Below are 19,248 nucleotides of genomic sequence, written 5' to 3'. Positions count from 1 at the left end.
TTAATTTCAAACGTGTTTCAGAGGAACAGAACCTCATAATGTAATTTCTCTCCACTTCTGGTTGTTATACCTAAGAAAGGACACAAAAGCCATACAAGTTCAATGCTTATTCATCAAATGGCCAAATTATTGACTGCTTCAGATCGAGCCATTCTATCAAACTAAGTCTGCATCCAAGAGATTTTTCACAAAAGGAGGGAGGATGACAGAATACTTTCTATTTTAAGGCAATGCAGTAAAAAGTGATGCTGAAAGCTATGTTTAATAAAAGATGATATGAGAAAATTCAGAAAAATGTTACCTCATAGTTTAAGGGTGGGGTGAGGTGGGGGAGGGGGAGCAGAAGTAAAATATTGCCAAATTACAGCAAACCAGTTGCCTGTTCTTGGCAGCACTGACTGGAAGATGATTTTGGAAAAGGATTCTTTTGACAGCATTTCAGAAACACTGTCTGCAGTACTATACACACACACACTACATACATATATATACATACACATATGTGAGTTCGCAAACAGCCAATAGGAAGTAAGACTATAACAACAAAGAGTTCAGTGTAGAATGTAGTTTCTCCCATTCGTACTCAAGATGAAAAGTTATTACCAAGATTCCTGCTTCTCTGAGTGGCCTTCCATGCAGTAAACCTGCATGAATGAAGACTGATAGGTGCTTCAGACACACAAGAAGTCACTCAGGAGATTCATGGTAACAGTGGTCATACTCTGGTTTACGTTACTTCTCCAATGTGCCTGCATGTGTTTCTAATGCAATTCAGTAGTGACTGTTAACCATGAAATCCTTCACTGTGTAACTCTTCAGGCTGATCAGAAGAACCACTGCAGTCTCAGAAACAAACCAAGTTTCCAACAGTACTTTTACAAAACAGACTACAGAACATATGCCAGAATGTAAAAACATGCCTCACAAATACCTTCATTAACCTATCCATAATACAACATCCAACAAAACAATACTTTGCTAAACATTTATCTTTCTTTTCTTGTCCAGTAAAGAAAACATTAACAGCTCATGGAGTTTTACAACTACAAGGGAGAAATTTTTAAGAACATTTACAGGCTACTCACATAAAATCTAGTGCACTTCAGGAGACACGGGGTAAGGAAAAGATAAAGGAAAGAGAACTGAGGATCAAAAATATCTAGAAGTTTCAAATCTTCTAGATTTAAAGAAAAGTGGGACATTCAAGCAGAGTTCCATTACATAGAGCATATTTAAATAACTTTTTCATGAAAAATTAAGAAGAGATTCTTCAAAGTAAAATTGCAAAATCTGCACTTGTTACATTTACTTTTAACTGTCCTGTTTTGTTTTTTTAAAGTGAAAAAGTATATACTTCTGTAGTATGCTGAAAAGATGAACTTTTACACACTGTAGGTATTCCAGCATACCTCTTGAATTGCTGCCATGACCATATGTTGAACTGATTCTTCCATCATCATTATGGTCTGGATGTACTCTGGAGAATAAAAAAAAAAAAAAAAAAAAGAAAGAAAGAAAAAAGCATTCTGGAATGTTACATACAAAACATGAGGTTGGAAGCTGCATTCCCCCTGCTAAATGACGAGATGCTGAAGACTGCACTAAGATGCACAAACACTGTTCAAGCGTTGCCCCAAAAAATTAAACAAGACTTCATCAGAAAGTCGGGTCAGACAAACCCAGGCTCACTAGAACACTGCATCCATTACAAATTATGTAATTACCATCTGAATTTTTTCTTCTTGTATTTCACATGATTCAGGCTATACAAGCACTCAATGTGAAGAGAGACTGTCCTTTTCTGCAAATTAATATTAGTGTCCTTTCTACATCCTTATTTCAAGTCATTTTCATACCTGTTTTTAGTTTTTGTTTTTATTTGTGTTATATCACAAATAAACTCCTCCCACCTTTCTCCCTGCCTCCCCTGTAAGTTCATGTGAGTTACTTGATAAGTACTTCTGCAAGATGAGGCAGTGCCAGAATGACACCTGATGTTTAGACCAAGTCAATGGATTTATGACTTGCCCAGTATGATACAGTTTCCAACCAGATATGACCATTTCTATAAAGAATACCTACATTCTCTAATGATCCACGGAAGTGGGAGATACTGGGGATCAGTATCACAAATTGATCAATTACATAATGCGAAACCTCACACAAAATACATAAAATTACATTGCTCAGATATTTTCATTTAGTATGCTTCTAATGTTCAGTCTCACAGTGCAACAGAATTCAGTAATAAAACATACTTCTCACTCAAGGGTGCCAAATAATCACTAAAAGAAATAAAGAGAATCCTACATATGACAGAGAGGATAGACGGCCTAATGCAACAGACTCATTTGCTTATTTGTTGAAGAAAATTACCCCTACTTTAATTAATAAGAAAGCCAGACTTTCACTTCATCAAAGGAGCAGTAGAAACAATTTCAGATTAGAGAGTAACACTTAAAAAAGGTGGAACAGGTAAATCAGTTAAGAAAGCTAAGATGCACCACCATACAAAATGGCACAGAGGTCTAAAAGCCCACCCACTATTCGGGCAGAAAAGAAACTGCAATGATTTAAATCACCAAGCAAAAAATTTTTATGCAATTTTAATATAAATACCTAAACATAATTTCATTTATCCACCTATTTTATGTACATGTTTCCGTGCTTCTCATTTTAAATCTGAGGAATAAACTGAAGTTTCTTTGTTATCTTAAACTGGCTTAAATTAAGTGGAATTTAAGGTAATTGGACAGCAAAGACATACTGCACCAAAACATATGGCAAGTTTACAGCAAGAGACTTGGAGTGATAACTACTGTCTGCACAGTCCACCATATCCTCTGAAGCATCTGCAGGAAAGTGAACGGGTCCCTGTTTTAACTGTGCAGGTTAGATAGACAGCTGGTAGTACAAGAGAATCAAAATTGTCTTTCAGAGAGAGATCAAGAAATTTCAGTTTTGGAATTCCTTTTCAGCTCAAGAAATAAAACTTGAAAATACGTATGTGGGGAGCAAAACCTGCTCCACAGTTTGAGAATGCAAAGCCAGTGAAACTCAAAACAGAAGTTATCTGAAAGGCAAAATAATGCTATCTTTGACAAAATATTGATTTGTCTCTAATGACAGCTTGAGAAATATCATTTTCTCTGGGAACAAACATTTTCAAACCTTAGTACCTTGCTTCTGTTCACAATTCACAGCACATCCCAGAATAAGCTGAAGCATTCTTCCAAGCTCTGCAGCATCAGCATGCTCTCCAATCAGGTTAACATCAGGAAGGATGAAGTCATTTATCTGTTGTCCAAGAATCTGTATAAAGACCCAGAATATCTGTATCAATGGACATACAGTTTATGTATATAAACTTCAACATATAAACATAATTAACAGGAAGTGCTCACTTTTTGCTTTAGTATAGTTTTCAGTTCACCTTTAAAACAAACTAAATTGAGTAATGCCAGCCGAATATAACAGAACTTTGAGTATTAAACCATCCATAATCTTTGATACTATTAATATTTGGCAGAACACAAACCTGTCCCAATTAATAAGAAACTACTCATTATAAACTTAGTAAGATTTGCTTATTCTGGGTAAGAAAGTAACAGAGGCAGCCTCAAAAGAAAATCCACCATTACATCTAGTTTTTTAGCTGGCACGAAACACTTTACATAAGTCTCACATTTCACCCCACTGGAAAGCCAAAATTAAAATGTTTCACTTATACAAAACATGTATCTAGCACTGATGGATGACAAACATGAGACTATAAAACACTTGATCACCCAGTCCCACACTTCCAGTAAATTCAACCATATTTAGCAAGTCCTAGAGCTGAAAAGGATAGTTTAATGGGAAAGAATTTCAGGTAGTAGTACAACATATAATTAAGCAACCCACACACAGATATACAAAGAAAAATAAAAAATCCTGAAAAACATAAGAAAGAAAACATGTGACTTATAATTAATATAATTTGATTTATAATTAAGAAGGATTTACATTAATGATTGTCAGTAGAAGAAATTAATTCTGCTGGATTTCAAAGAGCTTTCAGGGAGCTGAAAATATGAATATGAAATGTGGAATTAAATGCATCTCTGACACATTAATTGCAGATAAAAAGAAACTGTCATTTCTTAAGCAGAGTGCAATAAAGAAACAATGACTACGGAGGGGATCAGTCACTTGTTTGCTGAATGCTCGTTTTGACTTTAACATTCAGGAATTAAAAAAAAAAAAATTAAAAAAAAATAGAAAAGTAGGTAAAGGAATTTATTTAAAAAGAAAGAAATCAAGCCAAGTTTGCCAGGGCTAGGTTTTGTGCATTTGCTGTGGCTAGGTTTGTCCTCGTTTCGTTTGTTTTCTCTGGTCTTTTTAAAAATTTCTTTCTTTAATTTTATTTTATTTTTTTAATTATTATTCGTAACAGCTTTCTCAAAGCATGAGCACCAGCACAAACAAAAACTCTGCATACTGGAAAGAACATATGAATTGTATTAAAAATAATTCCTTTATGTCATTCTGGTGAGAAAGCAAGAATTCTATGAACACATCAAACATAAAAACATTACCACTGTATACAGGCTGCAGTAACATAGTAAAACATAATATTATTTGAATGATTCAAGCGTGGTATGTGTATGCACGTTCATCTGTATTCCCTGCATTTCTTTCAAGTGCAATGTCAAACATAACAATAATATAACTGTTTTATGCTTGATGACAATATAATTGCTGTTGAGAAATGCTGCAGGGAAGAAGCATATCAGCAAACACCATACTGAAACATAGGAAATAAGCATAAACACAAGATAAGTTACACATCAGTAACAATGAAGTAACAACCAAAAAGTCTAAAATAAGTATCTTAAGAGATTAAGTGCTCTTTTCACCACTTTTCCTTATTCAAGAAGTATGAAAGACTTCTGCAAAAAGAATGAAAGTTTCAATATGAGAGCAGCAGAATCCTGCAGCAAAATTACTTGGGAATCACAGAGCACACAAGCCATAAATGAGTGCCTTTGGCTTCTTGCTCTTCCAAGCAATACATGACAAAGGGAGCAATGCATAATAGCTACTGAAAGACTGTCCTGCTTGCTGTGGTATTATTTATTTATTTTAACAATAAAAACTTATATACTGTGTTTCCAAATCTTTTCACTACATCAAGCAAAATTCATATATATTCACATCTATACTGTGGAGAAGGTGCCTGATAAGAGGAAGAAATCAGGCTAATGAAAACATAAATAGGATTTATCAGAAAATCCAGCTAGTCTCCAGTATCACTACTAACACCACATCAACGAAAAGAAAGTAAAGAAAAAAACCTCCGAATGTGTCAGACCTACTTTGAGAATGTAATCTAGACCAGGTCAAAAGTTGGTGACCTGCTGAAGCAGTAAATTTTTCAAAAACCTAATCATCCTGTTTTTCCATCACACAAAAAGAAATTGACATCTCTTTGTCACAGTAATATTAAGTTTCTGTAACAAAGAACTTCTTTCTTCCTAAAATGACCAGCTGTGAGCACTTTGCTTCCTGAGACCTGCACTGCCTGGTATGGACCCACGCTGCAGCAGATTGTGAAGAACAGCAGCTCACAGGAGACTGCATTCTGTGGGAGGCACACCAGGCTGTAGCAGACAAAGGTGAGGAAAGGAAGCATGTGACAGGGCAGAGCATCATGGACTGACCACAGCTCCATCCCCCTGTGCCTTTATGTCTGTTAGGGCAGAGGAACACAGAACTGAGACAGAAGTAGAGCCCAGGAAGCAAGGAGACAGGAAAAAAGTGCTTCTGGTTTCCTCTTTGTTCCCACAGATCTACACTGTTATTAATTGGTAATAATTCACATTAATTTTAGCCAAGCTGGGCCTGTTTGACTGTGATGGCAATTGCTGAGTGATCTCCTCCATATATTAAGCTATGAGCTTTTTTCATGGTACTTTCTCCCCTTGCTCTTCTGGGTAGAAGGAGTAGTATGAGCAGCTTGGTGGGTGCCTGACAGCCAGCTAAGGTCAACTTATCACTCAGTCAGTTTCACAAAATTAATTTAGAGCCTGAATATGAACTTACCAGTCTAACTTTTCTCTCTCAAAATCTGTTATTTTTTAACAATTTTTATTTTTTTTTTTAATTAGTACCTCCCTCACCAAAGTTTTCACAAGCAGCCGACAGTGGACTTTTTGCCCTTTTTTTTTTTTTAATGTATAGATTAGGGATTTTATGTATTGAATAATTTGCTTCAAAATATCACTGGAGCTAAAAGCAAAATTCAACTGAAGATTCACTACTTAAATTCTTTGTTTCTTCTCAGGAGCAACGCATTCTGACTTTGCTCACAGAGGACACAATGGGCTGACTCCACTATCTCAGGATTAAAATATTTCATTAACAACTGTAACGCAAGCTGATGCTAGAAATGTCCTTTCCTTTCTATCCTTGAAAAGAAAAAAAGAAGGCAAGAGGCAGTCTCTAACTGTAACAGAAGTAATACCACAGGTACTGTTTAAGACCATCACTGGAAGAGTCAAAACATCTACTGTTTTATGACAAGACTTCCAAGTCAGATTGCTCTGATAGATCTAAAGGTAATGGATAAAGTAGGCTTACATCTCAGAAGAGGCAATGAAACACAGTGTACAACAAACATTTTGAAAGACAGAGTCAGAACTCAAAGCATTCATAAAATATAGTTCACATTTACCAAACAATTAAATATGTTACAGAAAGAACACAAACGTTACATTGAACTGTTCTTACCTCATGGTTGTAATCCAATATCCCTTTTAAAATTTTCTTCAGGTTGCTTACCTGTTTGTCAAGAAAAAGAAAATGGAATAAATGCAGACAATACATCAGAGACAGAATCACAAAAGAGGCAATCACAGAGGAATCATACAAAAGAGGTACAATCATCTCTCTTCACACAATAAAATTCTGTTTAAAAGTATTCAGATAGAATTAAGGAAATTACTCAGCATTCCCTCGTGATCAGACTGCCATCTGATCACAAATCTTTACAAGTACCTATAATATATTTAAGTATTCAAGAAAATAACAGTCTTAGATGTTCATTCCAAAGCATGAATCTTCTTTACAGTTATCTTAGTATATCTATTACTATCTGTAAATTGAAAAAATCCTCTTTTGTTTTTTAAAGTATTCCGTGACCTATTTTCTGTAGAGGTAAATCTCTCTTTCCAAACCAAAATCAGTTACTGCTCAGTACCATCCTTTATTTAGAACATATGTAAGCCTAATTTATTAACATGCTCATTAATTATTCCTCCTAGTTGCTTCATTTGTGTTTGTTTCTCCTTTTAGCACAGTTACTTACAATCCAATGTCTGTCTTACAGTATCAAGGCAAAATTCACATTTCTCAGCAATGCCTTCAGTGTCAAAGATAGCTTCTGTTTCACTTACAAAACCAATGGCATCAGTTAAATATCTGTTGCTGTACAGAATCTATGCTACACTTCCCCAGTATTGAAGGCTTTCAGCTCTCTTTTTGGCAAAAACCCAGTTAATTTGAGTACTGGAGGCTATGAAGAAAGCTGTAAATACTGCCAAGTGATCTCACAGATGAATTTTTAAAAAAGAAAAAAAAAAGAAAAAAAAAAGAAAAAAAAAGAAAAAAATTTTGAACATCATTGCTATAGATTCCAACAATGTTCAACTATATGAACAAGAAACTTAAGATACTAGAAGCAGTGCATTACTTCCTGTGATGGGAAGTCCACAAACAGGTTCTGTAAAGACTGAGCAGAAATGAGAGGGTGGTTAAAGAACTGAATAATCACATCTCAATTCTATTCATCTTATCTTAGACATGAGTAGCATAAGAATTAGGATTCACAAACTACTGTTGCTGACAACAGTACCCACAGTGTTGAACTGTGAGACTGTAATGGAGGAAGAAAAATGAAAACAGAACCATCAAACCTCAACTGTGCTTAAAGGCTGCAATTACTTCCGTATACTTTTTGAATACATTCTGGAAATATCCAATAGGGAACTTCAGGCAGTGGACTGAATCCACCTTCCAAAAGATCTGAGAAAACACTACAGAGCACAGTTTGGAGGCATGATACTGAAATCCAGGGACAAACTCAACACTTCAGCATTCAACAGACAAGATGAGATGACTGAAATAAATGATATTTCCTACGGAAAACACAAGAAAGAAATACACTACACATGATAACACAAAACATCTATTAGCACTGAAGAAATCACCGCCATATCCCCAGGACTATGAACAATCACCGCCAAAGTCTACAACAGATTTCAGATTTTAAAGAAATACAAATCATTTAATTTTTATTTCAAATCACCATAAGAAATATGGCACTGATTGGAATAAGAATTTTCAAGCTCGATTCATTAAAGTCTTCCAGTTTGAAGTTTACCTGAGTCTGCTGCAGAAAGTGCCACAGAAACCCAAGGGCCATGTTGTAGAATTTAAGTCCAGTTTACCGAAGAGAACATTGGGAGGAACCTTGAACTTGAACATAATCCCAGAAATGAGAAACAAAATGGAATGGCCTAGCCTAGAAAATACTTGCTTTCCCCTTTTCATGCGAGCTTTGTTTGAATTAACTCTTTGCTAAGTTTAAGATTTATTTTATCTTCCTCCATATTACTTTCACAGAGCTTAATGCTATGATGCCATAACAAAATATTCATCAAAATCTGTCACGAATACTACTGTACGTGACAGTATCTTCTGAAAAAGAAAACTAAATGAAAAAAATATTGTCTTTAAGGCCCCACTTTATTCCACTGTCAATCAAGAGTATCAAGATAACTTGTTTTCAGGAGTTAACTACATCATCTTTGTATCAGGCAGACAATCAGACAACTATAAAGGAGCTTCTTCATAGACTGGCTTGAACTTAACAATGATCTTCAGTACTGCTAGGGGTGTTTGCTCTTTTGATTCATTTTACTTGTCAACAGTGAATACACTTAGATGGTCCTACTGCCAGTGGCAGAAAATCACAGCAAACTACCACAAATGCCTTCTGTTTTGAGATTCAACTCAGGCGATCCTTTAACACTTGCCAGGCCATAGCATAAACTAGAGTTCACAAGGAAGATTTCAAACAGAGATGGGTGAAAATGAATAACAGACACAAAAGAGAAAAGCAAAGGAAACTGTTAAAGCTTATTAATTCTAGAATTCTAGCAAAGGATGGTTTCTAAGTTTTTATTTTCCTCTTAAGGACAAAGAAGAATAACTACAACTTAACAATGACTATTAAATCATGATGGCAGAATACAACAGATACTATTTCCAATACAGATTGTGACTAGAAGTGTTTCACAATCCTTTGGAGATAAGCTCACATGCACATGGTATTCCTATTTGGCTCTATCAGCAACCTAACCAATTTCACTAATATCCACTGCAGATTCATGTTGACTTTCCTTATGTTAAATGATCACCAACCAGTCAGTTGCAGCCACAGTGGCTGCTGTAAAGCATTACATAGTTACTACACACCATACAAGACGGACCCTTACTCTGTAGTATTAACCTGATGAGAATTAACCTGACTAGAATGAAAGCAGATATTAATTTCCCTCAAGGTTACTATAGATAACACATAAGCTGACACTGCAAGGCATAGGGTTGTGAGGTGGGTAATGGTGGGAATGGTTTTCTTCTCACCTATCACATGAAATTACTATTTTTCTTTATCTCCAACTTGCACACTGATTCCAAATTGAAGGTCTATATGGATAATTTGCCTAGATTTCTCTCCTCAGGAGTACAGCTGACCAACACAAGAAAAGCCTTATGTAATGGACAGTTGAAATGCTCTTAAGCTTATGATTGCTGACAAAGGAGTCAGGGGTTATTTAACCTCCTGTTTACTCTCTAGTATTTTGACAGCTTGTTCCTAATTTTGTATTTATAATTTTTTTACATGTATGTCTGAAATTCTGTTTGTAGTGAAGACTCCATGTAAATAAATTTATCCTTGTACGTTTCTGTACAAAGTGTCTAAATGGGAACCCCAGTGCTCTGAGATGCTGTTCTGCAGCTTCTGTCCTGGATAGTTAAGTACAGAGAAATATCCACTCACATAGTTTATAATCAACAACCTTATAACCTCTGGAAGTGTTGCTATGGCAGACTTACTGTGGCAAGAGAAATCTTAATAATTCAGCTACAGATTATTTGACTAAACTCCCTGGCTGCATATAATTAAAAAAAAAAAAGCATATGCATAGTTTCCACTACATTAGGTTTCTGCCTTAAGCTGCACTCTGTCTCTTCTCTGTTATAAGTGGGGCCCAGGGAGAGACTGTGCCATTAGCTTCACGGGTTATGCTCCTCCAGCCTGTTTTGTGAGAAAAGAAATTGCAAGAACAGACACAGGGACACCCTTGAGTTAAGGGGAGAGAGAAAATAAATAGAAAGAAAGAACAGAGACCGATCTATCTGTTGCTTATTATCTTCTTCACAGAAATAAATGCTATCTTGTGTCTATAATCTCCAATCCTTCCTTGCAGAAGCACACTCATATGACAGACAGGACAGCGCATTCTATCTTTATCAGAAAAAAAATAAAACAAAAAACAAAACACAACTAAAACACACAACTAAAAACTCAAAAGGCTGCTCATGAAGAAGTGTTCTCTTTCTTATAGAGAAAAAGAAAGTAACAGGACAACAACTCTGTACACAGAAAACTAGCTTCCATAACTATACCAGTTGTCCTAGATTGTACTGTGCAATAATTCAGCACAACCATAGTTCTGCAGTCCAAGATAAATCTTGCAGATCAGGTTAGTCGGATTACAGTACCAAATATCCCACACTCAAATTTAACTGATGATTCTATTTTGCAATATTCTATCAAATACAAGGCATTCAAACTGCACTCACTGCAGAAAATCTAGTGAATCATTTGAATGTGTTAGTCAGGAATGACACAAATTCAGCTCACTGCTAGAAACGTGGATAAAATTGTATTTTAAACCAATGCTGCAATCTGAATGCTTAAAGCAAAAGTCAGAGACCATGCACAACAATGTATTTCCTGCTTGTTCCAAGGCAGGCATGGCCCACAGGGAATGGAAAGGGGGTGGTTTTCCTACAGTTCAGCCAACATATTCAGTAATTACAAAATAAATAAATAAAAATCAATAACTGACACGTGTATGAAACAGTTACTGGTCAAACTTTCTGTTCTGTTACTGATATTTCTGTACTATTGACAATTAACTATTCTTGGTTCTTCATTCCTGCAAATTTTTTTTTTTTTTATTTTTTTTTTGCAACAGATTTATTTTCTATACCATTTTGTAGTTTCAGTGAATACTGTTTTGTCTTCAAAATGTTATCCTCTTCAGTATGAGATACCAATGCGTGCACAGTTTTAACTCCAGCCACACTAAAGCATTCAGCTTTTCCTGATATATGTCAGGAAGGAGATGTCTTCGCTCTTTTTCATTTTCTTAAACCACAACTTAACAGTGCAATTAGATCAGGAAGGGGTTGTTGTTACACAAAAGAAAAAACAAACTGCAGAAGTAACAGTGATGTATGCTGTGCCTCAGAAATTTTAACCTTAAATAATGGACAAGGAGCTTCTGTCTGAACACATTAGATAGAGAGATCAGGTCAGCTATAATATATGGAACACTAGCTGACTGTTCCCTGCTTTACGAGGCCCCAGAGTTCTAACATTTCACGGAGATGGACATCCAACTGAGAGGCAGAGACCACATCATTTCCTTAATGCCTCTATTCAAAGTGGATATGAGGGCCTTATGCAGGATGATACAGCCCACCTCATCACTGTTTTAAAACGTACAATGACACAGGCATTTAATTTAAGCCTAATTCTTCTACTAGCTCCTTTGTGCACTTCATAATACTGAAAGCATAATATGGTTCACCGTTATACCATACAGTTTTGGAAGCAGAGTGCAACCGCGCTTAGCAGCAAAAATATACTTTGTCTCATTATCCCCACTTGCGAGGTACTGAGTTAACCCAAAAAAACATTTTTCACATGCTTCTTAAAATATTAAGGAGAATTAAATTAAGGAGGCACACAAAAGTATGCTGCCTACATTTAAAAACTACTGACAAACCAACAGAAGCTCACGGATTAAAAATGCTCCTGTGAGCAAGGCTATGAATGACTGATACACAAACAGTTGAAGAACTAAACTACTGTTTGCATACACATAAAGAAGAACAGCTGAAGAAGTATGAAATTACCTTTATGGTTGCAAATTGGGAGTTAAAAGAAATACTCAAAGCATTTATTATTATTAATGGTTGGGGAAATTGAATACGAAAAGCTGTGCAAAAAGCTGTAGCATACTCTTGTTTGAATCAAGAAAAATAATCGGTCTTTGTTTCTTATTTGTATGGAAATATGAAAAACAAGAACAAATGAAATTATGTTTATCAGGATTTCAGTCACATACTGAAGTCTGATTGAATAACTGCCTGGTCTGTTATGTTCACATCTGCTCAGATTTAGGAACTGCTACATTAGTACATGACTAAGAAAAAGACTTCCTCGAGCTCACTAAAAGAGTGATATCAAGGTATCAACTGATACCCTATTATAGTGCACAGTTCTCAGATCTTTTTTCTCCAAACTTCACAGCCAATATTCCTTAGAAATAAGACACAAAATTATGTTAGGGAAAAGTTAAAACTTGTTAGCAGCTGTTCACCTTCACCTGCAGTTCCACACACTACTTTGAAAAGCTAACTTAAATTAATTGTTGTAATAAGTGTAGAACAAATACAGGTGCTTGGTTTTTTTGTTTGTTTTTTGTTTGTTTGTTTGTTTTTTAGGAACCATGTCTTTTATTCTTACATTATATTTTTTATATTCTTAGATTATATCCTCATCAATATTCCCATATTTTTGCTGGTAACCCTGTTAGACAAATCATTCTAGAGTCCAGACGTGCAAACTACTGTCCAGGCAGAAGGAACCACACTGACAAGCTTACTGACAATATATATGTAGCAATACCCCTTCATCCCCTCGTCAGGCAGCACTCGCCTCTGCCTCTCCCCTCTTTTCAGCCCAACACTGATAAGCCTGTAAGCACAAAAGCATTTCACAGCTGCAGCCCTTTTCCAGATGTTCAGAAGGGCTCTTGAGAGGCCAGAAAAAGCAACAACAAAAGTGTTTACAGCAAACTCCATCAAACAGGAAAAAAATAAATAAATCAGAAAAATCAGGCAAGAAATGGCAACTCAGAAAAGTATGTGTGAGCAACTCCAGCCAGAAACAAGACTAATACCCAAACACAAAACTATGCTTTTCAGGTTCTGTACCAAAGCACTACAAAACTTTACCAGTGTAGACTCTGTTCAGTGTAAGAGAAAGTACTCGAATACCAAATAATACAAATGACCTAGCAAATAGGCTGTGGTTAAAAAGCACGCTGACTACAAACAACACACACGTGTATCACTTCCTCACACAAACACACATCACTTCCTCTCCTAAAACTCATTTGCTGTGCAAAGCCGTAAAGTAAAATGAAATAACATTTTGCCATTTCTATTTAAATCAATTGGTTACTGATCTGTTATTTTTTGCAGTTGTTTCTCGGAGATTTTTTTTTTAGTAAAGTTACTTTCATACTTCATAGTAAAAAAAACACAAAACTTTCACTCATTTCTGTGTTTTTCAAATGTTAATTTAAACATGAAGTTTATTTTAATATTTTTTCTTTTAAATTACTGAAACCAACTTAGAAATTCAGAATGTTTTCTTCACTCAACTGTGCAGAGCTACGTCAATATAAAAATGTACAATAAAAGCTATCCTAAATTCAACACACGATGAAGCAACATCTTAAACTAAAAAAAGCTTTTATTAAAACACGATACTGTATTAAGAACTAAAATACAGATTTGTTGAGAAGCAAAATAAGTAAAATACCTTTAACCTCCAGTTATCTCCTACTTCTGTTTTGATCCTGTTTAACCAGTTTTCATCAAAGTACACTGGATCTCTGAAATACAAAAAATAGAGTATTTGTTAAAAACAAGTTCAAGAAACTAGGAAGATACTTTAGCAGTTAGGCTCCTATCTTATGCTGATGTTACTTAAATGTCTGTCTATCTCTGCATTCTATATATGGCCTATATACAACAGCACAGATTACCCCTATACTCTACAGCACGGCTCTATTTGTGCACCATGCTTTGGAAGACGCTGCTGGACTGGTAGTGTACTTCTTCAGTTCTCCCTGTCTGTAAGCTCTTCCTTTAATTTTCAGCTGGCACTGCAGTAGCGTTTGTTTGCAATGCTTGAAAGTATGGAAAAATACTTAAATTTTTTTACATATTACAGATTCCTACTGCTATATTCTGATTGTAAATACACTCCTTCTAAATGGAAAGCCTGAAAATGAACAACATATGCTCTACGCATACTGTGAGAACAGTTAAAAAGCACCTCTAGAGCAAAGTGCTTTCTATCAAGAACACAGTTCTCTATTATTTAATTTACCACATATGATCAGTTTTTGCAAAATCTCTTTCCACAGTGCCCTTGGCCAATAGTTTTGTGAATGCCTTTTTTAAAATCAGTTTTTCTACTGTCGGTATTCTTGACAATGCAATCTAGATACAGACAGAGAAAAGAAGAATGCCAACTGCTTGTAAAGTATGTTTTTCAGTATATTTCCATAAACTTCCTTTCTCCTCTACAGGCACTTCGGCTTAGCTGTCTGTTCAAGACAACTGTTAGGAGCCTCCTGCCCCAGTAAGGAAAGGCTTATGTTTCAAACAAAAAAAAATGAAGCAGTCAAGGAAGAAAATAATTTTTTTTTTTTAAATGAATAAAGCACTTAAGAGTCAGAGTGGTAGGCAAGATTAGAGTCCCACAGCAACTATTCTAACTTATGGAATTACAGTACTGCATTTCCTGCAAAGTACTATAGATTTACAGCTCTGAAGATAAAAAGGTTCTACAACTGAGCCCTTCCCTTTTTGTTTTTTCTTTTTAGGGGCAAGATGAGACAAAACCTCAAAAAAAAAAGGGGGGGTGGGGGGGAGGGAGAGTCTGGAGATTCGAGCACCATCTCTGCAATCATATATGCAGCAGATCTGCAGATGTATCAGTGATTATATTAGGGCACAGTCTTTGAAGACATATCTTGCTCCTGATTCATCACCTCCCTTGTATTCCGTTTTCTGCACAATGTCTTCTTCACAGTGTACCAAGGTCTTTAAGCATTTCATCAACATAGATCAGTGGAGGTGAGATCATAAACAGCAACATTTCTCTACTGACACATTTCAACTACTATTTTTACATTCTGTTACAGACTCTGGTGAAGATCACGACACATTTCTTTTCCTCTGACATACCATCTGCAAACATATAGCTGGAAGAAAGGAATTAATTACTAGTTAAACCAACGACTCCAAATTGCTCCCATTCAAAAACAGCACAGTTCTAGCAGAGACAACAAAACCTTTAAGTATGAAACAGGGAAAGCAATGTCTTATCCAGAGTTTCATCTGGGTTTGAAGTAGATATTTTCCAATCAGCTTTTGAATGGCCTCTCTGCCCTCAGAGATGAGCAAGTCTAAGCACAAAATTAATTCAGTACATACTGAATAAACCAGAGATAAGAAAAGTTCATGTTCATGTTTTATGTTTAATAAATGAATCTCTTTGCAAAAGGTCTTTATTTGCTTACCTTTCCAATTACAACAGGATCATTTGGAAAAAAACAAAAAAAAACAAAAAACAAACAAACAAACAAACAAAACAAACAAACAAAAAAAAAACCTGTGACCTCCTTGAACTGCTTCAATTGGAGCTCTGGTGTTCAAAAAGTACCCTAGAGTATTTTGGATGGGTACTCTGCCAATCGCAAGCAGACTGAGCTCAGAGACCCACAACTAGCAAACACTTACCCAGCTCAGTAAGAAAGCAGGTATATGTGCCTCACCAGCAAAATATAACAACAACAAATAAATAAATAAATAAAACCTCTGGGTCCTTCTTGAGGACTTAATCATTTTATTAATTATAGTTGGTCACCAAGTTCAGCTGCTTCAAGACCACAGTGCCATGAATATACCAAATTCTTGTTTTTTGATTTACCATTTTAACTGTAAATAATTACTCCACCTTTGCTGCAAACAAGTCTTCCTCTGCTGAAACTTTGGTAATCACAAGTCAATCACACCCAGAGCTCTTGAGCTCCCTTTGTCCACACCATAAGGAAAGGTGCTGTCATTTCTTACAGCAATGTTTGGAAAAACATCACCTAAGCAAATACATAGATTTATAGCAGAGAACTGAGCAGTCAAGATAAGAAAATGTACCAGTTCTGTCTGAAGATGTACTCCACTAAACAAGAAGCCAGAAAACACAATGGAGTACCACTGTTACTTTGAGATTGTTTGTACCCAGTATTTTGAATGGAGGAGGTTCTTAAACCTATATCCAAAGTTGGGGATTCTACTGCTCTAGATAACTTACCAAATTTATAAAAGCACTTGTGTATCAGTTGACTGCTCTCAATAGCACTGCAAGTAATTGAGACTTTTCTTTAGAGCACAAAATACTTATGCTGTTGTCAACAGTGTTATCACTTTATGTGATGCCAATTGTAGCAGTGCTCTATCACACCCAACTTACTTTGTATGCAAATTTCCCTTTCTTTAAGCAACCATTTCTCCAAATCATAGATGCCAAGAGACAAAAAATATTCTCTGAAGGAAAACAAAATCAGCCCACTGAACATAACACCTGATTATTACTCATTTTAACAGTAGTGTGGCAAGCTGCTTTAAGATATACCTGTTGACTAAAAAGATCCCTCTAGAAGGAACACATGAAAGCATGGCTTTTGTATTTTACATGAGTCAAAACATACACGGTCCGCTGCAATGTGTAATGTCACAAATGAATAATTCAGTAAGAGGGGCACAACACACAGGCTACAAACAAAATATTAAAAGAAGAGGAACACTGAACAGTTTCCAGAATGGGATAAAAGAAAAATTTGCTTTTCTGGGAATATCAACGGACAGTAGGAAAGAGATGAATTCTTCCCCATTTGCTCTGGAGAATTCTTTTCAATCACACTCTAACCTGAAATACAAAAATAACGGTCTTATGATAAAACAGAGAAGGTGTCTTTCACTGTTTTCACCAAGATCTGTTTATTAACATCAGAATCTGTAAGTAAAACACTCATGCTTGCTTACATAAATCACAGTTCTGTCATATGATATTGCACACTACGTTCCTGAATGGCTTCTGAAGGTATAATTCCCTCTATAAAAAAAATTCTGCTATATGAACTGATATTTCTGCAGAATGGCCTCTTATTTACACATACAAACAAGCAAATACCCCGAGGGTAAAAATATATAGAACATTTTTTTTTAAGATGAATAATTTATAAGAAAAAGTATTAAAATTTATTAAAATTCTCCCTTTTCCCCTTTATGCACTACTAGAGAATTCTAAATAAGGGGCAGCCATGCTGAAGGATACCCACATTTCATCACGCATTTTAAGAAAAGTAGTCTATTATTCTTAATGGATTAAGAAAGATAGAGTTTAAGAGGCTTTGAGCCTTCTTACCTAGGTAATAAATTTGTCTTTTTTGCAATTAACTTGATGGTGGATTTTCATACTGAAGGCTAAGTTTTCAAGTGTTCACTGAAAACGGCTTGTTTCTAATGACATGGCCCAGTTAGGGGTAATGGGATGAAACTACAGCATAGGAAGTTCCGCACAAATGTGCGGAAGAACTTCTTTACAGTGAGGGTGACGGAGCACTGGAACAGGCTGCCTGGGGGGGTGGTGGAGTCTCCTTCTCTGGAGATATTCAAGACCCGCCTGGACAGGCGTCTACACCTGTGCAGCCTGGTGTAGAGAGCCTGCTTTGGCAGAGGGGTTGGACTCAATAATCTCTAGAGGCCCCTTCCAACCCCTACAATTCTGTGATTCTGTGATTTGCTCCTATTTAACTTCAATGGAGTATTTCTCCAAATGATCTTTATCAGCCATCTGTCTTGCTCTTACACCTGAAAAAAATTTCTTCTGTGTACTTACTGTGACAGCAAAGTAACCAGTACTGGTAATACAGAAAGAAGGGTAGGCTAGAAAAGCCTGTTTTACACCTGCTTTGTATGTTTAAACATTCCCTGACTCTGAACTAAGTACTTTTCCTCTTATTCGTTTGATTATAATTTCCTTAAGATTAGCAACATTTCACCACTAGTGCCAAGTTTGAAGAAGTTTTGTTCCTGTAAAAGTAGACAATCAATCGTGGATATAGATCGGCTACACTTCGGATGACTACCAGCAGTCTCCATCCTCAATTAGTCTCAATTAGTGCATTTCATCCTATTTGACCTTAGAGTTCAAGGAGACAAAACCATTACCTAGTGCGACATCTATTATTCCCCCATTTGCTCTCAAGAATGTATTACCTCCGGAAACAATGAAATCAACAGCTTCAATTCATCACTGGATTTTATCACTCCAAACTAATTCTACCATTAACCAGTAACTTGGGACCTTAGTTATAACCCAATTCATTTTTTAGTAAGATTACAGTTGAAAAAATGCCTTCACAGCTTCCTAAATTAAAGGCCAAAAAAGAAAAGTTTTAAGATAGTTATTTGAAAGCTATGGAGAAAAAGTATATTTGTCACATCCCAGGTTAAAGTACTGTCTAAATGAAAAATTAGTCATGCTGTTACAGAATACCAGCCAAGTCTGAATCAAAATACATTCACATCAGACACATTCATAAATAATAAATCTGTATGCATGTAAATAATTAAATAATTTCTTACATTTTTTGAAGAACCTGGGCCATCACAACCCCACTCGTTAAATCTTCCACAGTCTGGCATGGTGCCTCAACATTAAATGTCTGAATCTGGAAAAGAATGAAAAAGGTTATGTACTCTGAGTTCAATGTCAATCAATTTTTAAACATTAAAAAAAAAAAAAAAGCAGCTATCTACCAGCAAATGGAACAGAGTAAAACCAACACATTTCTTTCAGGCACTAAGAAGAAAGAAGCTTAAATTTAATAGCAAAATAATATATTAATCACAGTTATAGGTTAGTATCTTCATTTTTCAAGTACAAACACCGTAAGTTTAACTACAAATGATGACAGCACATTTGCCAAAAAATAATTTTTTCCACCACATTTTATTTGGCATTTCCCTCTCTTAAATACTTCT

General features: G+C 35.7%; 1 protein-coding gene across 1 annotated transcript in view; it reads right to left on the bottom strand.

Moving 5' to 3' along the window:
* HOOK3 (hook microtubule tethering protein 3) overlaps positions 1-19,248 on the bottom strand; it is an 80,005-nt gene that overhangs the window by 46,988 nt on the left and 13,769 nt on the right. Inside the window, exons 2-6 of the mRNA XM_015849553.2 lie at positions 18,850-18,935; positions 13,952-14,024; positions 6,772-6,822; positions 3,180-3,312; positions 1,410-1,477 (exon numbers count right to left, since the gene is read on the bottom strand). Coding sequence (XP_015705039.1) covers positions 1,410-1,477; positions 3,180-3,312; positions 6,772-6,822; positions 13,952-14,024; positions 18,850-18,935 — 411 coding nt within the window. The remainder of the gene's footprint in view (positions 1-1,409; positions 1,478-3,179; positions 3,313-6,771; positions 6,823-13,951; positions 14,025-18,849; positions 18,936-19,248) is intronic.

This window comes from Coturnix japonica, chromosome Z, assembly GCF_001577835.2.
Source record: "Coturnix japonica isolate 7356 chromosome Z, Coturnix japonica 2.1, whole genome shotgun sequence".
Lineage (NCBI taxonomy): Eukaryota > Metazoa > Chordata > Aves > Galliformes > Phasianidae > Coturnix > Coturnix japonica.
This window is presented reverse-complemented; position numbering and strand designations above follow the sequence as displayed.